At 43.3% G+C, this 25,467-nt stretch overlaps 1 protein-coding gene across 7 annotated transcripts in view; it reads left to right on the plus strand.

Annotated features, from left to right (window-relative positions):
- Positions 1 to 25,467, plus strand: part of LOC110977415 (zinc finger protein GLIS3-like) — a 72,141-nt gene that overhangs the window by 15,953 nt on the left and 30,721 nt on the right. For 4 of the 7 annotated variants that reach the window (XM_022231523.2, XM_022231521.2, XM_022231522.2 and 1 more), the window contains exon 3: positions 21,742 to 23,420. In XM_022231523.2, the coding sequence (XP_022087215.2) occupies positions 21,742 to 23,420 (1,679 nt within the window). Of the gene's footprint in view, positions 1 to 8,062; positions 8,340 to 14,700; positions 14,722 to 15,473; positions 15,826 to 21,741; positions 23,421 to 25,467 lie in introns of those variants that run through there. The other 3 variants (XM_022231524.2, XM_087143736.1, XM_022231525.2) reach the window with 3 other exon arrangements.

A 25,467-nucleotide genomic window follows, 5' to 3' on the forward strand; every position in this document is an offset into this window, starting at 1 on the left:
CTTACAATTTCCACCACTGTTGGCCTTAGGCCTACTGTTGGTAGGGCTTTGGAAGAAGTGGGCCGTTTGGCTTTTCTTTTCTGCAAAATATTTGAAATGCAAATTTTGGGGCAAACTTGGTGTTGATTGCTTTCCTCTCCAAAGCCACCCTTTGAAACTGATGACAGTTTGGTTTGAAACTACCCTAGGTACATGTATGGTACATGTAGTTTTTTTCCTGCTCCTCCGTTTCCCAACCTGTAAAGTGCAGCCACTTTGAAGAAAGAGCTGAACTTGACATTCCGTAGTCTGTCACCGAACAATTTATCACAGATGGTAAATTGTTTTCATAATTCTGTCTAATAGGGAACAGCTGTGGATGCGATAAATCACTGCCAACAATGTGATATCCAGGCATCACTTTTTTCCCCCTTTCATTTCTCTCCTCTTTAATTCAACCTCTGTCTCGGAAATGTTAGACGTGCCTCTGCAGTCATGTGCACGAATGCATGCGCTGTACTCCCCTCTGGCACATTCCACGTCTTTGGACAGTTACCATTGGTAATCACCCCAAAATATTCTAGTCATCACGCCACTGGACGTGAGCAACATTGAGGATCATGTTCGCCAAGTGGCCTACAACTAGCATCGTTAAAATTTTGGCATGTGGTAGATGTTTGTATTTTAAGGGTTCATCCACTTGTGTTGTTTGATAAAAAAGAAAGTCAGTGATCGAACTAAAGCATCTTTGCTCAGTTTGTTCAGAAGTTTTCTTTAATTTAACCCTTTAGCACGGTGTCCATGGTGTACATGAATTTATACACCAGCAACTGAATCATATGGAGGCCACACGAGACACCTTTTGTAGTTAACACATTTTAGAATACTGTATATTTTGTTCCGCATGTCATGCAGTCGGTTTATAGCCCTAGATTCAGAGCTGAGTCAAGTCTTATAAAACCCCCCTTGCATCGGGCATGAAGTTTGTTGCACTTATGTGGAAATGCATCAGAGTCAGCCTGCTATTATCCCTTTTGCCGTCACTTAGAAAAAGAGACAGAAGTGATAAGCAAACCTATACAGGTACGAGCAACCAAAACAACAGGCATGTACTTTTTGCTGAGCCAGTGAATATTCAGGGTACACTGTATATATTCTGGGGTTTCCTCAATTTGGGTGTGTTCTGAGTAGGGAGAAACTGGGAGATAAAGGAAGGGTAGAAAAATGGTTTGCAGCCTCAGAACTGTTGATGTGTTCTGGTACATTCCTTGCTGGTTGAACGATTGAATGAGGGTACATGTACATGTATGTGCCATGTCTGTCCTGACAGGTAGCATGGCAAATACACAAGTAGTACTCTTATCTCGAGTTCGGGTAAGACTTCCATCTGTACTCTTTCACCCCTCAGATTCTTGAAAGCTGACAAACACACAAGGTCAAGATTCCCCTTTACAATATGGCTGAAATGGTAAACATCTGTCTGCTGGGTCACTGACCCCAAGAATAGTGGGCTCTCTCCCTACCTGCCAATGGGATGTGGCATTTTCGGAGGTTGATGAGTCACAGACCGTTTGGGAAACATCTGATAAGTTTTTATGGCATCTTGGTACCTTTCGAAATTTGGAAAATGTGAAGAGCTCTTGGAAGATCAAATCCAACAGAAGTTCTTTTGTAGGGAAGACCACTGGTCTAAGGATTTGTACTATGGCAGTGACTTTAAGGCAGGGATGGTGGGGAAGGAAGTCTAAGGATGAATAATGTAATGTTGTTTAACAATAAAGAGGTAAACATGCATTTTAAAAAGTTTAATCAAAAGTATTTTATGCCGCTGTGATTACATGTACATGTACATGTACATGTCTACATGTACAGTACATTATGTTGTTTTTTTTAATGCAAAGTGACAGTGGCTAACCCATGGCAGAAGAAGCCTCTGATCGTTACAAAGTTTTTTATTTAAATGATCTATGGTATGAATACCAGTCATGTAAAACAGGTAAAGGTAACTCATAAAGCATTTACATACATAATTGTAATGATTTCCAATGATTTATAATAATGCCAAGATGGGCATACTAATGAGAGTTACTGTTCCCTGTAAATGCAGTTCTCTAAATAATTGTTAGCCCCCGGCCCCCACCAGAAAAGCTGCCTTTATTATCACATGACCTTGTTGTGGTGCTTTTGTAATTTTTGAAAAATCCTTCGAATGCAGTCAACATCTTGGGCAAGGAAAATAAGGGCTTGATGTGTTTTGGCCAAATCTCGTTAGTCACATCCTTGTGTGGATTCCCAAACCATCAAATTCCGTTCTTGGGGCCTGCTTAATGAGAGAGCTGGAGTCTTCATTGTCCCCCTCGGCAAAAAGAATTGCCTGGTTGTCTTTGATGCGTAATGAGCAAATAGTTTGACACGAGAGATATGATAGCCAGTCTTTATGTGCCTTGCATTGTGCGCCCTTGTTTGATTTCTGGCGAAGTACATTGTAATTAAGATGTGTGGCATTGGGCAAATTTACAAAGACAGCAGTAGCGGGCAGTAGTGGTTTAATGAGTAAGACGAAGAGAAAGGCGAGTTGCATGTTTAACCCGCTGGAGAAGGTTCGAGGTGTGCGTATTCGTAAGTAAAAACTGACAGTCTCAATTATTTTTTATCATTATGAGATTTTTCTGCACTTTTTGCCTTTAATGTCTTTGTGTTTTTGTTTTTCTTTTTTGAAATTTGGATTACGCTGCTGGATCTAATAACATCCAACACCAGCAAAATCCTGATGATTGTATCTGTCAACAGGGAAATGCTATTGATCACATTTAGTCAGATTCAGCAGACATGAAACTTGACTGTCTTGTCATAAACCGTAACTCCAAGGGGTAAACTATCCGCCCAGAGCTGAAGTGAACCCTCACCAGTGAAAGAGAGACCGATGGTACTAAGTTTTCCTTCCGCATTCTTTCATGCATTTGGCTTGCACGCGAAGACCAATCCAGACTAAATTCATTGCGCGTACTCAGCGTGCTCTGCGTCAAATGCGCATAAACCTGAGCACCTGTGCAGTGAATGCGTACCAAATGACTGTCAATTTCATTTCAAAACACGCCCTCTTCTGTTCCTGCTTGGCGTGGATAGGATGCAGTGAATAGTGTTCACGTACATGCATTGTGTGAATTTAAATGCCTGGTGTGTACTGTTTAAGTCAAGTAGTTTTTGGGGTTTTTTTTAGTTCTAAACATTGCCTGGCACAATCTTGGGAGAAAAAATATTGACATGGATTTGCCTCTCAGGAATGAAGTGCAGGCGGAAATTTGTTTTGCTTGGATAACTCTATAAATGACTGCATTTACCCGAAGAATGCAAACATCATTTCACCTCTCCAGACATCATTTCACACTTTCTGATTTTGTTTGCTGTCGGCAATTCTTCAGAATTCAAGAAAATGTGGCGTTATTAACACTGTTGTCGGCATCCCCCTTTGTAGTTGCTCAGGAAAAAGTGCTGTCTGTTTATCTGCCCACAAATGACCATTACCACAACTCTCTGTAGAATAACTTCCAGTCTCGTCCAAATACCGCTTGGTTTTGTTTGAATTTCATTGGTTCCACTCGTGCTATTTACTATAGGTATTGCAGGTTATAGCCTAGTTCCAGTTTTGTCAGAAAAGAATAGTTTGCACTCCCACTCGGTTTGGTGACCACTATGAAAGGATTTACTAGGCCACAAATTACATATAAAGGTCTTTTCAATCGGAAGATTGATTTACACATTTAATGGAGGTAAAGCAGAAATTGTGAGTACGTGACATTTGCCATGTTGGAAAACAGGAAGGTGTTTTCTGTTGCTTTGCCTGTTGTCTGATGTAAAGTCTTTGTTCAAATTCTCCAGATTTCTGAATTTTTTTGGGGGGGAGTGGGTGGATGGGTTGCAAGGGCTCTCTGGAAATGAATGCTGCTTCTGGTTTGTCTCTTAATTAGAGTGATAGATTCTCCCACTTATGCGGCTGGATCCATTTGTTGTAGTCTTGGTGCCGAAGTTTGGATTGAAAGACTACTTTTGTGAATGTTGAAGGGATCAAGAAACCAACTATATAAGGAAACTGACAGGGTACTTGTAAATAATTATAAACACGATCAAAGAAATTGACGGGAGCAGGATTTGAACCTGTGACCTCCAGAATACCGTACGGGTGCTCAACCAACTGATGTATCCCCCCAACAAAGACAGTTGACAAATGATAGAGCCACCAACATAAGGCTGGATAGCTCAGTTGGTAGAGCACCGGTACGATATTCCGGAGGTTGTAGGTCCCACTCCAGTCAATTTCTTTGTTCATATTTATAATGTTGAAGAGAGGAAGCTACAAATTGCCTTCATGCAAATCGTCTCTTAGAAAAAAACAATTAATTTAGGCATATTACCCAGTTTGAAATTCACAGTCTGTGATCACAGATTTTAATGTAGACATTCCCAGAAGATCTGTGTCGAGCATCATTAACATACATGTAGGCCCATGGCATTACGTAGGACAGCGTTGCCTGAGGGTTGATGTCAGATCCGTTTCTGAGTTTTGATTAGTGGGGCAAGCTTGAATGTAGCCTTAGTGTGTAGTCTAAATGCATCTCTAAAAATAGGTGGAGAACTTTGCTGATACTGAGGAGAAAAAAAGAGAAAAGATAACTGATTACTTTGTGACAAACTAAAGTTAAAGCCGGAAGGATATTGCCCATCGTCATGATGCAAGGGAGTGTTTTGCGCTTGCGTAATTAACATCCATACAGCCTCATTGTTACAGTCCAACGTCACAGACATGTCATGTTTGGAAAGAGCATTCATGTTGGGTTAATCTGTAAAACACATACAGCTTCGTCAGCTTTTTGTCTTTTTGAAGCCAGCTTTTCTGGAACCCTGTAGCCACAGCCACAGTTGGTCAGGTTATTCTCGGGGCCGGCAATCAAGGCCGGTTCATTTGTCAGGAATCAAAGTGAGCCAGGGTAGTACATTTCACAGTTATTGAGCCGGGTTGTTTGGCTATCACAAGCACCCACAGTATGGGTAAACATCTTGAATGAATGGGCCTACCCAACCATGGTCCCTGAATGGCTGGTGATGGCAATCATATGCCGTGAAGATCTTTACTTGTGAATGGAAACACCCCTGGCGCGTTGTCATGTGTACCAGCAAACTTCCAACATGACCACCTGTATGGGTACATGTACATTGTACATTGCACCGTCAGCGAAGTCCTGTTTTTTGATATGACATCATACACGGTTAGCCAGGTTGTCAAATACACCGTGTAATTTCTCCGCATACCTCAATAAATGTACTCGTTGTATTTTGGAAGAAGTTTTCAAGTTTTGGAACATGCATATATATATAGGCCTACATTGTACAACGTTATTTTAAAACTTGACTCACTTGTACATGGAGGTTAGCAGTAATTATACTGAATTTCCCTGTTTAATTTAAATAATAAGGCTGAGTCAATTCAAATAATTCACTATTCGAATATTCGACCTTCAATTTGATTGAATATCTGAATATTTGGTCGCACCGACTGACAGATTGTTGATGAGTAAACATGTAGAAAATCAGTTTCAATAATGCACACAGTTGTACATTATAATCACTATAATAGCTTCTTACATCTAGGAGTATCTCAGCCACGATTTAGCAAGATTTAAGAGATGAACAATGCTTCTTCTCTGTCGAAAATTTCTATTCCTTTAAAATTGTTAAAAGAGCAATTTACTTTTTGAATCGTGAGATTTCTGTCACTTTTCATTAGAATCTGCTTGAAACAAGCCTCCATAGTGCAACTTTTCTCATTTAAAACAAAAGAAAATTTCCCTTCCTTGTATGCTGAAATGTAAGACGGCATTTTAATATTCAACTTCAAAAAATAATATTCCAATATTCGATAATCGATTGAATATTTGGTTATTTGGATATTTGGCAAAGCCCTATTAAAATTGCCAACTTTTAGGGATAATATGTTCTTTTGTTGGAGTTCAGTTTATTCCGGTGTTTTCTGGGAGATGTACTGAAATGTTACCCTCAGGAAACAACCTCGTTACCAGAGTTAGTACAGGCTTGTTTGTAGATGACTGTAAGCAGTTCATGCGTCATTCAATATTCCCTTGTCTGAGCTTCTGTATAACATTTGCCGATTGACTCTATGAAAGTTATTGGACATGCAATTTGCTTTCACGTTCACAGACAATATACCTGCTCTTTGATTGCCTACACACATACACACACAAGGCCTTTCTACCAAAAAGGTTTCTGTATTTTTTGTGAATGATACCATACCTCCTATTGGAACCCTGATCAAGAGCAGAGGCAAATGGCACAAAAGGAGAAACACGGCTATTGCAGGGGCAAGATACATGCTGTGTAATCGCTGGACAACCAGCTTCATTGATTAATCGATCCGCGCTTCACGCCCGAGTGCCGCCACTCACAAAAGAAGCCTCAATAAAGCACCGGAAGATGGTGCCTGGGACGTGCAGTTGCAAGGAAACTTCTGTCAGTGACTTGTAAGTTGTGACACCAGGCGGGGAGGGCATTGGGTCTTAGGCGCTGCCATTGAAAGGACGTAAGATGCAATTGCGTCACGAGTGATTGTTCTGGCGTTGTGCAGGTGTTAAGCCCGTATTGCCGCACACAATCCCATTTCCCTTCCCGGCTGCAACTTGTCTGCCCGAACAGCTGAAAGATTGCCTACTAGTACTTGAGTCTCTCTTTTTATTTTTTTGGTGGGGGGGGGGTCTTTTATGTTGCGTCAACTATAATTGAAATTATGGTCTAACAAAATAGGAAACCTTGGATTTAAAGCAAAAAGATTGGTGACAGGTCTGTGTAGCTCAGCCATGTGAACCTGTCTGGCTGTAATAGTAACCAGACCATATGACTCGGACAAATTGTAGTTCAGATTAAGAAATGATTGCACTTCCTGATCCTCACACCAACTTCATTGCCGGAGTGAGAATATTCCAGTAGGCCTGAAGGGGCTGGGCTGGTTGGTTGTGGAGGGTGTGGCCATTGTGTATTGTTTTGTTTCTGCATAATTCTCCTTCAGATACCAGCATGTTAGAGAAATTCTGACCTGTGGTACTGAAAGAGGTGTGTGAACATAACTTGCATGTATGCAGAGTACCAGCCCAAAGCCAGGGGCAGGCAATTAGCTTGAGGGCATGGAACCATTTTTTTTTTTTCCCCCGGGGTCAGGCAGGAGTGATACTAGAAGGTTGTTTTTGCCGTTCAAAAGCCCTCACCACAACCCAACCACCGATTAGGTCGGATGTTTCATAGAACAGAGTGCAGACCATACAGTGATCCCTCCCCCCTTCAGTTGACAACTCAGCAGCAAGTGCAGACAGTCAAGGTCAATGATGGGGAGGGGAGGTCAATTTGGAGAAAGTCCAATTCTCTCCTTGCCCCCCCTCCCAAAAAAATCTTCCACCTCTGAAGCCTGGTGCTGGATCGGCAAACCACTTTGCATCCTCTCTGGATGTCAGAGGCCGGCTCTCAAAGCTAAATGGTCACTAAATCGATTTTGGATGAAAAACCCTGAAGGAAATGGGACATGTTTGTTATTCGCTGGGCCAGATTTCACCTATTGTGTGTTGCACGTTTATTTGTGCTTTTTTATCCATCCAACTTTATGCGTGAATCAATGTGGCACAGTGCCAAGGTTTTTTTCCTTTTGAATGTGTGAGAGCCCGATGAATGACATTGTCGGTGAGCACAATGGTTGCCACAGGGAGCATTTCCTGGTTTGATAATGTGTTTATTTGACTATAGCGGTCCCTAGATGAGAAAGTTGTGGCTGCTATTGTGGGGCTCGGAGAATTGCCCCGTCGTCATGGAGACCGCTGGTGTTGCCAGGGTTTTGCCAGTAAACACCCCTGGCATCTGTTGTTTTTGAAGAAGGCAGTCTGATTACGAAGGGGATTTTTTCTGTTTTTTCAACAAGAGAGTTTGCTGCTCATTGCGCAAGAAAAAAAAATGGTCTTGATACATGTATTTTTAGTTCTGTGCTTCGTAGCACCAGGGTATTGAGTATGAATTAATTTGGCCCATTATGTCATATTTTGGTAGTAGTGTAAGTCAAGTCCTCTCTCAAGCCCCCTTGTATGCTGAAATAAGACGGTGTAGTTCATTTCAATTTCATTCAGTGTGGCATTTATTTTCTGTTCAGCCATAATGTTAAACCGAGAGGATAAATGCACGTGCCTTAGGAGAAGGCAAAGTAAAACTTGAGTTGGAGCACAGGGCTAGGGTTGGAGTTGAGTGTGAGCTCCAAGACTGAGTGTCTGTGAGGTAGGACGGAAATAGTGCTTGGACATGGACAGCGGAGGCAGGTAGGATATGTGCGAGTATAGTACATGTGTATTTGTAGCAAAACGTGGTCATTGCTTGGTTTGGTTGAGGTTTTTTTTTGGGGGGGGACAAACTACTTTTTCCGGGGGAAGGGGAAGAGCACTCATCAGGTGAAAAATGATAAACAATTAATGAATAGAGGGGGTCAATTGGAATCTTTTTTTCCCAAGGAAACTGGTTACTTTCATCCCCTTTCATCTTTTTTTTTTTTTCATATCTTTCACTTTCCCTTTCCCCTTCCCTCTCCCTTCGCCCATGTCGCCCATGGCACCCATGGCGCCCATGGCACCCACACTTCAAAAGGAGCTACATGTAAATTCCAGAATCCTTTTGAAGATTACAGTGTGTCCTGGTGGTTTTGGAGGTTATATCTCGGTAACTAATGAAGATTTCCTAAAAATGTGGATATGTGATCTGCACGTCTCTTTTATTCTCTTTCACTGGGTTTCAACAAGATGTCACTGGGATCATGCCTGAACGATCAGAGACAATCTGAAATGCTGAATGGTGGTGTCACATGTTGGTTTTTATTTTCAATGTAGATAAGGAGTCACCAGTGTTGGCTACTTTTGTAACGGGAAAAGAGATCCAAAAATCTCTCTCTCTCTCTTCCCGGGGTTTTACAGAGTTTGTCTTGCTGATGTCAGCTGGTTTTGTAGAATCTGCTGCACCGAACATCTTCTGCATTCCTGGTGGTGTTCTGTTTTCCAGATGGTCCCTTCAAGGCACAAATTTTTTTTTTAAATTGGGGGATATAGAGAATGGAAAACAGGTGGTTTTGTCATCCAAAATAATTGTCCAAAAGTGCATTATAAATCCACTAGCTTTAAAAACTGTTCCAGTGCAGTGATGGCTGCGGCAGTTTGTTGAGAATCCAATGGCCAGTGGTTCCCCCCTTTCTACGAGTCCATGTACTTGTAGATCTCAGTACATTGGTACTTGTTCATGGGCATTGCTGGGATTGTTTTCGGAGGGACGAAATACTGATCAGTAACAAACTGGCAAACTTCTGACAGTGGACGGGGGTCAGTTCCAAGGTATTTTCAAGTCAATTGATGATTTTTATCTTGTTTCCTTATCTTTTATTTTTTCCCTTTTAAAAATTTTTTCCTTGAGAGGGGCATAACTTCACCGTGCCCCCCAGAAGTCCATGTACATCTACATGTACCTGTTAGCGTATGTTCATATACATGTACATTTTCTCGATAGTTTTATTTCTACAAACATGCACTGTGTTTCAGAGGTTATTTTTATTTTTACCAGTGCTTATATTTCTTTTATACTAACCCCCAAATAGAGGATATTTTCCTTGTTGAAGATTACTAAGCAGGGTGCCCTCTTACAGTCACAAGTTTACACATTGTAGGTGGGATTCCTTGAAGTTGCAATGATGTCAGGTGGGTAATCTTGATGGGCCAGGTCCAAACCTTGGCCTAATCATTGGCTCCCAAATCATTCAGAACGTGAGGTGATGAAGTTTAACATGGACCTTTCAGGTTCTGCTGTACTTTATCGACAGTCCTGCTGAATGCAACAGTGTGATGATTTTAATGGTAGGGTAACCGACAACTGCGTAGCAGGTGAAGTGTCAGCCGATTTGTGTGTTATCACATTGTCTTGCACAATGCAACCAAATCCAATGTCATGATTGCATTTTGTTCCAATGAGTAGGGTGCTGTGAAGCTACCAGTAAGACTGCAAGTTGTTGCTGCGTCTGACCAAGAACATGACTATGAGTATAAAAGAAGCCTTTCCCATGTTGCTGGTGACTGCAGCCCATAAATTTGAGTATCGAGAATAGATCCGGTAGGAATGGGCAGTTAGGATAAATAGACACTTGACAATGTAGTCACCAAAGATCATATCACGCCAAAGGCGGCAAGATGGATAGCTCTGCCCAAAAGGTGTAATTACTATGGGCGCCATTTAAGCAAGCGATACGCCTGCACGGTTTACGGTAATGAACAGGCCCAGGCGCACCAGGTGTACGTGCCTGCCGCGGCGCCGGCGTCTGTGCAGTAATGTGCATTGCACAGGCCAATAGCTTGCTGACATGGCACAAATGCGATTACAATGTTTGAAGTTGAAGTTCTCCGGTGAAGTTCTCCCTCTTGCACCGCTATGTGGTGCTACATGGTCTTTGGTAGTCACTGTTGTTATTCAGAGGTCCTGGCTTTTTTCCTCATGGTCACTGCATTGTGTTTGATTTAGGGGAACTTCAGAAGTCTGTAGCATTTCAGCAAACTTAGGCTATTTGGGGAAGTCAGCTGAGTGGTGAAATACTCTGTGCGTTGTCGTTATGTTTGAGTGTGTTGAATTGTTCCATTGTGGTATCACATGGACACTTTCCACTTTCCGTTTGCACTTTGGAGCTGCCAAGTACCCATCTCATTGTCAAGAGGATAATAAACATAACACGTTTTTTCCCTTTTTTTTTTTTGTAGGACACATGTGGGAATGGAACTGCATTAAGCCGTTTCTTTCTTGGACCAATCAGGATGCACAAATTGTCGGGATTTCCCCTGGCCAAATCCCCAAAACGATTGTTTGACTTTTATCTGATAACAGAGCCCATGTGCACTGAGCCAGGGGCTGTGTTTGAACTTCTCAGAACTCTGCAGCGGCAGCGGGACCGTAATTGTTCAGAGGCCCAGTGCGTGAAAATTGTTGTGTCGCAGCTTCACTTGCAGTTTTCTCACACCCTGGGAATGTAGAATTTTGGGAGAGTGTGGAAAGGGTGTTTAAAGCCAGCTTTGTGTGTACATGTATGTGTTTTGTTTTTTCCATAGCTTTGAATTTTGCAGAAAAGGGATAACATTGAAATAATGGAAATTCCACTCTTTTGTCGACCGACCAGGATGTGCAGTACATGTTGTTACCAGACTACCCCACTGACGTAAGCAGGCTTTGTTGAAAAAAACTAAATCTGTGTGCGCTGATGCATAAAGTGTATGATCTACGAAACTTGGAAAAAATCATGAGGCATAATTTATGACCTGCTTTGTGGGAATTGATGGAACTAAGCTCTCCTGGCAACATTTCCATTAGATGTACCACAAAAGTTCCATCAATTGAACAATAATGCCGCTTCAATATGCTCCTTCCAGGCATTTCAATTTCTGACAAAGGAGACAGCTTTGAAGAGCTGGAAAAACATGGAACTCTCTTTCTGTTTTTGTGGAACAGGATGCGCAAGTAGTCGGGACTGTCCCATCGTATCCTCACGTAAACAATCCAAACTTCTTAGTCTACTCACGCAAATGCTGCAACTGGGCTGTACCCTGGAAAATCGGAAGACCAGTTTCGGTTCTAGATGGGCATTCAAACTCCATGCACATGTAAAACATTTTGAGGAAATATCTTCAGTGGTATCCAATTAATGTTGCGTTAGAAGTGCTCAAAAGGGAACTTGATGACCAGCGTGGTCCTGAATCAACTGGCGGGGTTTGCCTGTGTACTGATACTTAATTACCATAACTTTGCCAAGGCTGCGGCCATGTTGAGGGGCAATTTTGTGTGGAAAGTTTAGACCGAGTTGGGGGAACAAAAATACAGTCTCGTAGTAGTTTGGCTCCAGAGCAAAGACTTGATCCGACATACATGCAATGCGTCTATGCCCAGTCAATGGAGCTTTCAGATAAGAATGTCCAACCATTCTATTTTACTCCATGAGTCTGAGCAATTTTCTGGACACAACTCACTCAACCCATTCACTTGTAGACTGTACATTAATTCAGAGTGATCAGCCAGAACAAATTGGAAGGAATGCACCTTGCTCTTTTTTTCCCCTCCTATCCTTGTTGCTCAAAACACCTGTTGGGGAGAGTGCAATCCAGAGTTCCTGGTGATGGTATGACACGAGCAGATGAGGAAAGGATTACCCAGCAACAGCTGTGGAACTGTTCAAACTATCCTGGGCAATCCATTTGGACTGGCTCGAATTTGCTAACCCCCAGAGCCTGTTGCCAAGATCAGATTGGTGCCTTGCCACATTCTATTACTGTACACGCGAGTTTAACCATGGAGGAATGGTTTAACTAGGAATGGATTTTCACCCAAGAGTATCTACCAGAGAGTTGCACTCGGGATGTGGCACTATTTGGAGCAAGGATAGTCAGAGGTCATGTAATGACTTGTTCAACCATTTACTTCTTGAGCAAGAAGTGCATGTGGATGCTAAGTATGAGTTGTAAGATTTGCTGATTTGTTTATGGCACAAAGTAATCTCTATAAAAGGTTCTTGCGTTTTTAGGATGATCTTAAGGCATGCACTGTGTAACTGATAATGTAATTCCATTGAAAGACAACTGGTGCATTTGACCCATTTTACATGTAATTTGTCGGTTTGTCTTTTTTGACCAGGCATATATATTGTGTGTCTGTGTATCTGCTCGTCTACCAAGCCTGGTTACCTCCTCATGCATTCCCTTATTGCAAAGTGCGTGTCCTCATTATCTGTGACATTCTCATCGTCAAGCCGCTGTGAATGTCCCCGAGCAAGGCAGTTTACCTTGAATTGCTCCTCCTGGGCAAGAAGCGCATACATAGATGTTTCCCTGCAGAGGAAGTGCTGCATGAGGGTGTGACCAGCTTCAGCGATTGTAAATAGGGCTGTGTAAAGAATGCAGTCCGTGGACCAGTGAGCTCGGTAAAGACGTGTAATAGGACAGTCCGACACCTCGGAGTCTGTGTGTCTCCCCTACCCAAGAATCTTGTCCGCGGACAGTATTTTTCCGTCCTCCTCCTCCTGGTACCTTCATCCGATCTTCCTCGCCGATTGATTTGTTGAGAGGCCAGCCATTGTGATGTGCTGCATTGTGAGGGTATTACCACCCTGGCTGCCTCAATTGTAATCCTTTTGGCAAAGCTTCATTATAATACTTCCCAGTGGACTTGCTTATTGTTGGTATTGATGAGTCTTAATGTGGCATATGTTTGTGAGAAAAGTACAGTGCGTTTACATTACATGTTGGTATGCGGCAACTTAGGTGTATTGTATAAAGTCACATGTCAGGTACAGCATTTTTGTTGTTTTTTTTTTTGAAAGATTATAAGTGTGTACTCAGGATATGCCGCTAAAGAACCTCTCAAATGTCATTTAAATGTGATGTACATTTATTTCATTCAACTTCTTTTAACATGCATATGTCCATCATGTACTTCATTTAACTCTTACCTATTTGATTGTGTTTTTTTTTTCCATGTTTACCAATCAAAGTATACAAACAATTTCCATGTTGGTTATTTCGTTGGCAATCAAAATTTGTCATACAAAAAATATACAGTATTCACCTGTCTCGATTGGAAACGCATGCTTTTTGCTTATCAGTCGGTGCATGCCAACGATCGCATCTGGCACTCATTTCAGTACAGAGTTGGTTAACTCTAATGTACAGTTTGCTCGCATTCCCATGGAAGAAATGATTTTGTCTCTTCCAAATTCTTAGATGGTTCTGATAGTTATCTGACACTCATCCATAGCTGATAGCAATCTGTTCCCTTCAGGCACTCTAATCCAGTGGAAGTAACCTGCAGTTCATCTAGTCTGAAGTAAAAATGCTCAATGCTCACCGGGCCCTGCTATTCAAACTTTATTTTGATTGGTTTTACATGTCCCTCACCAGCACTGGCCGTCGATTCGGCAGGCAAGCTGGTGACGTTTGACAAATTTGGGCAGTGGCCCGAACTGCATTGCGGTAAACATCTTTTAATTGTAAAACAAACTTGGAGAAAAATCACCAGTCCCAGATCAATACCTCTCGGCGATATCAAATTTCCTCGCGGACAAAATGGGATCGATGGGCTTTTCTCTCCAGAGAAGGGGTTCTCGGTTTCGTTTCATCGGGATACATTGTAGTGTCCGTGGACGATCCAATAATCCATGAGGTGTGACCTTGACAGCCATTTGTCGTGTATTTTTTCTGCCAGACTTGAGCGGGGAAATGAGGTGTGCTTCGTCGTATTATTGATATCTGGTGAGAGAAGACTCATCCCTCATTAGGCAGTGGCACCACAAAATCACCTGTCCTTCTGTCAATCACAGTCGCAGTCTCTCCTAGATTCCTCAACCCCCCCTTTTTCCTTAGCCAGCCAGTGGACAAGCACAGTTCAAGGATCGACCTATTGGTGTCTTCCTCGTAATTTTCAAATTGTAGCACAGCCAGAATGTCGCCGGCGCCAGATGCTTGATTTTTCAGTTTGCGCCGACTGCCTGGTCCAAGGAGATGCGTGGTTGCTGTGATTCACGAGTTAACACTTAAAGGCATCACAAAGTGAACGTTAACAAGTAGTCCGAGATTGTCCAGGATTGTCTGCTTGGTTGCATTGTACGGATAAAGTCAGAGTGTCTTGCATTCCATCGAGGTGAGTCAAAAGGGGACAGGATTCTGAGAAACTTGTTTCAAAATGCATGAACCTTTGGATAGAAATTTAGTTTTACCAAATGCAATGAAGTCAAGACGCAGTGTTTGCGGAGAGAAGTCTTCTTTCTGATGGAATTTACACAGGGAGGACATTTATGTAGTTCATAGTGTAGTGTTGGGTGCCATTTGGTTTGTGACAAGAAGGCATAATGGCTGTGCAAACCAGAATGTGTAAGAATTGCTGTCTTGGTACAGTCACCTTTTGGGTGTTTCATTAATTAAAGTAATAAATACAGCACATTACTCTTTGGAGAACAAGACCGAGAAGTGTCAGAGATGTTTTCACATTTTGTGATGATTCTAAGAATTTTTGCTCAGCTTGTCATTAACCTTGTATTCATTGACTGGTTAGACAAGGAACTGTTTGACCCCCTTGGCCCCTGGCTGTGTAGTGGTGATACCAGTGTGTCATTACTTACAGGGACTGGTATGGCGTCATGGATCTTCAGTGCTAGGTCCTGTTGGGTGAAACCAGAGCTGTTGGTGGGTCACTGGTGTCAGTGACAAGGAGCCGGCACTGTTGTATACACTTGTGTGTTCTTCGGAGAGCACCAGCCTTTGATCCCTCTGCTGAGTGACTCAAGCGGTTTTCCTTGAATTTAGGAAATGAAAGAGGGGTAGAAAAATGGAAAGTCCATTGTTCATGGATGAGGTCTGTCTTTAGGGGTTGGGTTTAGGGTTCAGGAAGGAATTTCTCGACACTGACTTGACTTTGTGTTTTGCTGTTTGGTGCACTGTGCGTGATGTATGTCAGTGATTTTTCTTTCTGATGTCCTGAAATGAAATTCTTCATTGTAAGAAGACCTTTTCTTTATTGAAAGACATCAGTAAAAATAACTCTGGTTGGTGATATTCAGAAAGAGTCATCACATTGAGGCAGTCATGGGTAACTTCTAGCAAGTGCAGCCAAGAAGACTATTGTTGACAGTGACAGGTGAAATGTTCGGTTTGTGCACCCATCTGTGTCAGTTTGCGTGATCTTTGATACATGTTTCACATGTCTTATTGAATACCACTTGCCCAGTTTGTGCTCCATGCGATACAGGTAAGTAGGTGGTAAAAACAAAAATCTCCTTCTTCAGGTCTAAGATGAATGATCAGCTCTTGCTTTTCGTGTGAATGTGGTGTTTTAAATAGAAATGGGTGAGGGAAAGCGCTGATCTTGAAGTCAACCATTTGAAGGCAGCAAAGGGTGCTCTTGACTGGTATTATATTTGTAAAAGAAAAGAAAAATGCAGTCTTTTCATTTGTCTTACTGTACTCTTGGTAACAGTGCTTTCTCAAACTTCCACTTGTTCCTTGATGACAAATTCGTAGAGACTTCTTAAAATGTGTGATATGTCATTTGTTCGTCACGAGTCATCGTGCAAGTGCACGTAGTCACTGTGTGTACAACAAGCAGTTGAATACCACCAGTGACCAGTATCGCTCCTACAGTGTACATCTGATTCATGTTGACTAAGCTGTATGTATAACAGTTCTGTCCCCCCCCCAAAGAAAAAGATTTACCAGTCATGCTTCTCCATGTCTGTTAACCGCCTAGAGATAATACATCTTAGAGTAAACAGTGCCTTGTTGGCAAGTGGGATTTAGACCTTGGCATGTAATTGGGGAAAGAGTGATGGCAGTCTTTGAATGTGACTGCAGGTTTTTTCATATTGTCAGGTTGGAGTTTAATGCGAGCTGGAAGACAGGTGCTGATGATGGCAGACATTGACAAGTCCGATTAATTTTCCTGTGCGTAGGATTCCCTTTACATGTGGATTATGAGTACCTGACTGTTGATGTCTAGAACTAGGTCCACTGGGGGACCAGTTGCCTCTCATCAAAGGTGTATTTAATAATGTTTCAGACAAAGATAAAAGAAAGATACATTTATTTTAAGGTGGGGAGTTTTAAATGAAAATCAGGTTACACTGAATATGCGCATCTGTACTTACTGAAACAGTTGTGTTTGACCAAAGTTTGCTATTAAACATTTGGGGTTAGGTAGAATTCTCATATAAATGCATTTTTTACTTACAATTTCTCCTTTGAGTTTTCATGCTTGATTTCTTCAGGGTTCCCAGCCAGTCTGGAAATCAGGGAAAACCTGGAACATTCACTGTCCCGTTTTCCAGTCAGTGAAAAGTCAGGGGATTTGAGAAAAGTCCCTCAAGTCAGGAAAAAATCTGGGAATTTTGTTTGTCCGGTGGTCAGCCTTTCTCGCCTCGTGTCCTTACCAAAGAGTGAATTCTCTGGATGATTGCAGAGGTGGCTTTGAAGTATAGCTCAGTGTATTTTGTAGTAAATGCCTCTTTCTCTCTGTATCGATGTAGGCCTACATGTTGCTGTGGTGCACATATAACCTTATAACCAGCAATTACTGTTTATTGAACATGTTATAAGCAAGAAACAGGTCAAAATGATGATCCTGGAATGTGTAACTTCCATCGGGGAAAGGTCAGGGAATTTTTGTTCCCATGAAATGCTGGGAATTCTTTTAGGAACATCCCTGTATTCTTTAGTGTGGAACACAGTTCCAGCATTACTGGCATGGGGGGGGGGTACTTTTTCGACTGGGGAGCCTCCCCCCCTTTTTGCAGTGCCTATAATTTGGTGGGGCTTAACGGATCCACCCATTAATGACTGATGCCTGATGGTCTAATGAAAATCATTCCGCCGCTGCCTGCAGTACATGTGGAAGTAAGTGCATATGTTTGTGCACATGTAGTGATCTCATAAGCATTGATTGTAAAGAACACACCTGTATCAAATCGGAACCAAGTTCATGTAAACAGCTCTGTGATGTGGTTCAGTGTGACATTGATACTGAGGAATATTTCACACCCATCTGCCCCTACTGTAGCCTTAAAATACACTCATTACAATATTCAGGAGCAAAATATTGAACTGGGAACTGAACACTGGGGAATTGAATATAACTGTTCTAATTGGGGCTGGAAGGGGTATGCTAGGGCCAGCCATTGTAGTGTTTGACCAAGAGCTTAGCACTGAAAAAATTCCAAACCTTGTTGGGGCAAATTGATCATGCCCTCAGGCAAGCCATTGTCTGCCCAGGTCTGGTCTCCCTTTTTGTTCTGAGCTCTAGGGACAGTCAAATCCATTGTTGCTTTGTCTCTCCCCCTCCAGCATTCCTTCATGGTCCAGGGGCATTTTACATGGGGGAACAATTTGGTGGAAATCAGCGGTTTGAGAGAGAAAGAATTCAGCAGAAACGTGGCAGACCAGATCCAGAAACATTGTCAAAATGTTGAAAATTGTCACATGAATGGTACATTGTCCTTTGAATGACCTTTTTGGGGGGAGGGATGGGGATGGAATTGGGAACAATGTTGTCCAGGCTCCAGCTTTGAAACCTGAGCTGAGAATACCCAGATGCTTTTGGACTTGAGCTTGGTGACGTCTGCCAGTTTACCATTGACACTACACCAGTGTAAATGTCTTCATTATGCACAGACTAAGTAATACACAATGCCGATTATTTTATATCGGTGCTGTCCACTTTTCCCGCCCTACTTTCCCCCTCCTCCCCCCCCGAAAAAAAGTTTGAATTCTGGTTCTATTTCTGGATGAAATTGGATATTTTGCAAGGCTTTACTCAGCCATTGACCAAAAAAGACTTCTTGTCCAACAACAATTGAAATGTATTTATCTTTTTGACGGATTGGGGGTACACTTAATCGGTCTTTTTTAGTGGGTTAGCGTGCCTGCTTGTTTGGTTACAAAGTGGCAAAAGCACAGGCTCTACAACCAAGCTTCACAAAAGATCCGGTGCATGGGAACGAAAGCATGAAAGAGACACAATGCACCTTTATGCACTTGAGAACCTCACTATTTTTTTTTCTTCTCGAGTTGGTTTTTCGGGATCAGCAGATTTCCCGTACAAGAGTGACACATTATGACAATCGGCTCGTCCATATTTATTTCTCTGTCAGTAACAGGCCATGTTAATTATAGCCATGGGGAATAGATTTACATGTACGTCAGACATTTTATCCTCGGGTTTTTCTTCCAACCACAGAGTGTCCTTTGATTTTTTTTTTGTGCTCAGCATCATTTGGGGAGGCGTCTTGAAGTTATTCTGCCAGCTGAACTGATACGCTAAACCCTTTTCACGGACACATGTTGCGTGCGAGTCTTGCAAAAAATCACGCCCGATAATGTTACAACAGTACAAGCCCGTGATACCTTACACTAATTAAAGTTGGTCGTTGGGGCTATTTATGGCCCGGGCTGCGGCCAAGGCAGGGGCTTCCTGTTGGTGGACTGGCCAATCCCGGCCCTGGGATGTTTTTGTTTTCCACCGTTTCTGCTCCTCCAGTGAGCGGTGTTGGTTTCAAATCAGAAATTGATCGGTACACCAAGTTGGCAAGTAAGTAACAAGATCATTGCACTGTGCCCACATGTTTGTGGAAGGTTCAACTCGATTGCTTGGCATGGTGAAAAAGTCTTAAAGTACAGGCAAAGAATTCAAAAGTGAAATATTAAACAGATTGATGATTTTGCCAACGTTTGCAACTCTGTTCAAGTGCTTCAATAAATAAAACATGTTTTATATCATTTGAAGTTTATTACCACTTTGTTAAACAATTTAATGACCCTAAGTGAAAGTGTTTCCAAAATAGCAGAGCAAAGGCAATGGTGACACCCACAGAATACGTGGAATCTGAAACGGAATTGGAAAAACCACCTGCAGTGGAAAGAGAAGACATGCTGTGTTGTGGGAAGTGATGTAATTTTCTGGAACTGCACATCGTGAATGAAACAAAATCAAAGTTGCCTTTCCTTGTTTTATGTCATGGAACGTTTGTCCCTTGTTAGAGTGAGTGAATCTGAATACTTCTGTTAGATACAGTAACTGAGTAGAAAAACCGGACCATGTTACTCTGTGTTGCAGTTCATTTTAGCATTGAGTTGCCAAGAGCCTGTTGTTAACTGGAGTCTGAATCTCATTTAGGAGGACTGCATGTGGAAGGATTTTCTACCTGACCGAGGAACTTTTGTCACCAAGTTTTGGCTTGAGCTTTATCTCTTACTTTGCATATAATACAATGACCTCAGAGGTGAGAATAATGCATGTTGTCATGGTAATTTGGTAAATACATGTATTTACCACTAAAGGTTAACTGCGAATGGATGACACACGGAGATTTGTACATGTACATGTAGGTTTAACCTACTTACTAAACATTCTCAGTACAGCAGTATTGCAGTAACTTTTCTAGAAAGTCTGTCTGAAGTCACCCACACTGAAACAGCTTCAAGTTGTGCAGACGCAGCTCAGGAGGAGAATCTGTGAGATTCTTTTTTTTTCTCTCTCTCTTCAAGTCATCTCCCCCGCTGATTGCTGTCAATGGGGAAATAGCCCATCTTGGAAACGATCACTCTCGAATGTGAATCTTGTTGCATTCTTGAATGTATCATTCTGTTGTTTCTAAGGGCTTTGGCAATATGGCATCGCTCACCCCAGGAGGACTGGTCTTTTGTAACCTCCGCCACTCCTGCGTTTTGTCTCCGACAACTTGTATCCCTATCAGCCACTTCTCTTGTTTACCACCAGTGCCGGTTCCTTCTCTTTTGACCCCCTGATAAAAGGATTTGCCCAGCAATCCTTTTGACAGTCTGTCCTTAATGCAGTCCCTGATCCCCGCTTTCTGGCAGCCTGCCCCAAACAAGTAGTTTGGTTCTGGCGTGCGACTCTTGTGACCTGAGAGCTTTGAGTGAGAAGACAGAGTAGGGAGGCTCAAGTGGAGCGGTCCTTCAAAGTCCCCTTGCCCCTCCTTGAGCGGGCCCAGCAGGGTGCCCTATCAGGCTTTCAGAGGGAATGTGCTGAAGTTGTTCTCTTACACTTTTGTCCTGAGATTCCTTTGCTTGGAGTGGGTTTTTAGGGAGTCAGTCCTTGGTTGCTCTTTTTGAATTTTTTTTTTAATCATGTGAATAATACCTGCTTTACCTGTCTAAAGTTGAATAATTTATTTGATCTGAAAAGTGCTTTGTAGTGTTTTACAGGAATGCACCCAGTGGTGTTTGTCTGCTTCTAATTTCTAAATAAAGTGAAATGATTTAAATTGTTGGGATTCATGCAGGATCATTTGCCATTGGCACTGTCCCTGAACCATGGAGGGCGCTGTGCATTTCTTACTCTCACACACCAACTGAGGGAACATCATGTGCATGTGTTGAGTGGTCAATGACAAAGTCAGGTCCCTTGAGCAGATGCAAAATACTGGGCGTGGCTAGGTTGTCAACTCACTCATGAATCCCGGAGCATATTTACATGAACTGAATGCATGTGAACGAGGACCAACATTGGCATTTCACCTTGCGTATGTTTTACTGTCAGCTTCTATGCTTTTCATGGAAAATTAACTCTAACAGTCCCAAATCCACCAATTTCAATACGATTTTACATACACCATAGGGGGTTAGGGTTAAAGGAACAATGTAGTCGTTTATGAGTCCAGTAACAGACTGCATTGTGCTATTCCAAGTGAACTATTGGAGAAATTACTCCACACGAACATCTTGACACAATTTCCTGTCGGCACATTCGGGCTACCTTGCACAGTACATTGACATCGTGTAGTGTTTGCAGCATACGTCCACCACAGTTGGAACTTTCAGACACAGAAAGTGTGACTTTAAGTTACACATCGTCCTCATCTCTTCCAAGTCATGCTAACCACAGTCACTTGTTTCCAGAATTTTTAAGTTATTAGCTCACCTGCTTAAATAAATGCATTTCCCATTCAGCAGCACGTAATCAATATTTATTACACCGTGCCTGACTGATAAATCCTCCATGTGCTTGTCAACAGGTGATTCCGCATTTGTATCTGTGCAAAACTTCTATTGGTTCTACTTATTATTTATTGAAGTAAAAATCACAGATGATCCTGTGGTTTCTTGGCAAATTATCCTGTAATTTGGTCTTTGTTTTCTTTTTTCTTCCCATCAGATATCAACTACTGCTCTGATATGGTGAGCACTGCCAGTCGACCAGGGGGTGGTGGAGGAGGAGGTGGTAATGTGTCCCTGACCTGCCCTCCGTCGACAACAGGTGTCCGCAGAGTCCGTCTACAGAGCAACAACCTGTCCCAGTCGCCCACTCTCAGTGACATCTCCAACATCCGGAACACTCCCTGCATCCCCTCCGCCACATCTTCCGCCAGCCATTCGGGGCAGAACCAGCCGCCAGCTGAACGCCAGATGTTCCTGGAGCCTGGCACGGTCGCTACGCCAATCAAGCAGGAGTGGTCGGGAAGCGGCCGTATGCTGCCCTCGTTGACGCCGCACAGCCAGGGGCCCGGGTCACAGGCTGGGAGCGATGTCGGGGACCATGCCTTCCCCCCGCCGAGCTCCTCCTTGTCCCACTACGCCAGCAGCTTCAATTCCCTCTCACCATTCCCGGTTGAGATTTCCCCGTCAGGGTCCAGCTTCGCTAGTCCACGTCACTCGGCGCGGTCCTTCTCAGCGCGGTCACGCAAAAGGGCACTGTCCCTCTCCCCACTTTCCTCAGACGACCTCAATTCAATCATCAGGACGAGTCCAACCTCGCTGGTGGCGTACATCATTGGTTCGAGGGGGTCCTCTGCATCTATATCGCCGTCGCCGGGAATGCAAGCGGGAGATTACGGTCACCTGTCGGCAAGGAACAGCAGCAGTCCAATGTCCCAAGGATCTTCGGGAAATCATCCGTCCTATATTCCACGAGCTCACACGGGGGATGTATCCCCACCCCCATACCACCCTCCCAAAGTTACCAATGGGTACAGTACCTACAACAACAGTAGTAATTTGGCCCCTCATATGGAACCGCTAGAACAGTCGGCCTTACCCAGTATTTCTCAGATGGACAGTCAGCTGGTAGTACAGCCAAGGAACGAGGTCCTGCAACAGGATTTCCAGAACTACAACCCAAATGCCTATTCCCAGACTGAGCAGTACAAGCAGGAACCTATGGACAACTTCCCAGACTCTGCGAGCACCTATTCCCAGACTGAGCAGTACAAGCAGGAACCTATCGACAACTTCCCAGACTCTGCGAGCACCTATTCCCAGAGCACCGGCTTCTCTCAGCAGCCGGCCTACCCGCAGACCTCTGCCAACCTGTCCTACCAGCCCACCCATTTCTCCCAGGCGGCCCCCTTCTCCCCACCACAAGCCCCGGCAGGTTACCAGCTGCAGCCCGGGTACAACCCTTCACAGCCTGGCACACCGTACCAACAGCAGAGCATGCCCTCCGCGCAGCAGCCCACCATGGCCAACCACGTACTGGTGCCGTCGCACATGCCCCCGCCGCCTCCTTACTCCCAGCATTTCGAGTCGCACTCCCGGCAGGCGTCCCCGGCCATCACCACTCAGGTCAACTCGCCGGGGTCCAGCACGGCCAAGTCCAGCCTGGAGATGGACAGCGAGCGGGTGCACATCTGCCGCTGGATCGACTGCAGTGCTGTCTTTGAGGACCAGGAGGACATGGTCAGGCACATTGAGAAGGTCCACATTGACCAGCGGAAGGGGGAAGACTTCACCTGCTTCTGGCAGGCCTGCACCAGGCGCTACAAACCCTTCAATGCTCGCTACAAGCTGCTCATTCACATGCGGGTACACTCTGGAGAGAAACCCAACAAGTGCACAGTAAGTCCAGTCACTTTTGCTCATGATACTTTTTAAGTTTAACCGCACTTGGAGGTACCCAGTACCAGGAAGACAGATCAGCTGATTATACCAGAAAGATTTGTGCAGAGATCCAGATCTCTTCTGCTTATGTACTATCAGTTGTGTTCTTTTTTGTTGTTGACATCATTTGTATTTATTTTGCTTGTATCACGCTGTATCCAAAGCTGTTGTCTAGAGCTAGGCCTAGGTCTTCACTCCATTGGAAGTACCCAGAGATGTGCTGACAGTGGACTTGGGTTTAGCTCTGGAAGCCTGTTTCTGACACGGCCTCAGTCTCTGTCATTCCACATTGCAGCGTCAGCTTTTGCTGTCGTAAACATGTTCCTGAGAATGCTCTGTTGTGTAATGCTTTAAGTGTCAGATTTCCCTCTCAGTTTTAAATTCTAACAAATCAAGTTTCAGAAGAAAACATTTGTTTTGTATTTCTTTGTTTGCCTCCATTGGAACCTTAAGAAAAACATGTTGAAAAAGATTTTGTAAACGTGCAAATATCTTAGGAATTCTTCCTCTTGGACTAATGTGTACCTCTTGCCTGTGTACATGTAACAATGCTGTCGAAAGCCAAAAAAAAAGGTGTTCGAGTCCAATATCCTTACTGAGTTCTCCAACGGAAGATCGTCCCTTGTCTGTTGTTGTTCAAGACCCCCCCAAAAAAGAAGCTGCAAATAAAGCTGGAGTCGCTGCTGGTGCACTCAACTTAGCACAGAACTGCCAAGCAATTTGCGCAAAACACCAGCCAACTGATTAATGGTCTGGGGGCCAGACCTGTCTGACACCCACCCGGGCCCTCGGTTAAGATAAATTTCGTCGGAGGTGAAATGTTGTGTTGTGGACCATCAGAATCGCAGGCGTTTAGCAGCCGCCCCGTTATGCTTGTCACAGGGAAGCTGATAGGGTTTTTAAACAAATACTGGAGCCGTCCTGATGAGTTTAAGGTCGTAAACATCAGCCAGAAGAGCAACTTGTTAGTGAGCTTGAGCAGGTGGCAAGCTTGTGTTGTTAAAAATAGAGTCAGCAAAGTTTAATGAACTACATGGAGATGTTTTGCACTAAATGTATTTTGTGTGAATATCCATTCCTCTGTGTTGTATGAAATCAACAAGAATCCCCAGTCGGTGATATTGCCCTGCAAGGTGTATTTATTGTGCATTTACGTGTAGTGCTTATTTTGTCAGTGATTTTTTTCTGACTTCAGGGGCACTGCTGCAGGGGTGTCACTCAAGGCCCTCTGTCAGTTGAGGGAATTTCTATAAAAATCATGAACCTGCAAGGGCACTGGTTGAATATTACTCATTGTAACAATTTGTGTGATTGGTTGTTGGCAAGACCAAACGTACCAGTATTACGTGTACTATGTACACGTATGTAAATCAACACAGAGGGCATGTTCAACATGTACCATTTTGATCAAGTCAAGCATAAGCTCAGCCGTACGAGCCCTACCATCATTGCCTACCATTATTGCCATCTCGTGTCAGGCCCGTAAGCCACTCCAGTGGCAAAGACATTCCTTTGTCATTGGTCATCTCTCGTCCTGTTCGCAGTATTTGTCTTTTGACCATACTTGTGACTAGACTCTCTGTGGTTTGACTTTTGGTAGTTGGCTGGTGATTGACCAGGTTTACAGCTTGGATTATTGGCATGTAAATTACATGTGGGCTGGTATTTTGGATACTCTATGATCTGTTAAATGGTCACTGGTCACAGAAGGGAGAAGTTTTCATTGTTATAAGCAGGTCATGATTTCAAGCATCTCATTGTAAGTTTTTGGTTTCATTTTCTGGGGAGGGATCGTGTGCATAGTGGTAGCACCCTGACTATGATATTTTTAAGGGGGTCGGCGGAAAAACCTAAAGAAATCCACATATTTAGGGTCAGCCAGATATGCAAAAAGTACATAATGTCCTACACCAACAGAAATACACATCAGTAGAGTAGTGTAGCATATAAAAATGGGCACTGTAGCTATCGTATTTTGGCCAATACCAATATATTGTTTTTGTTA

Source organism: Acanthaster planci, linkage group LG12 (genome assembly GCF_054643075.1).
Source record: "Acanthaster planci isolate LZ-2023a linkage group LG12, COTS_SCS, whole genome shotgun sequence".
Classification (NCBI taxonomy): domain Eukaryota; kingdom Metazoa; phylum Echinodermata; class Asteroidea; order Valvatida; family Acanthasteridae; genus Acanthaster; species Acanthaster planci.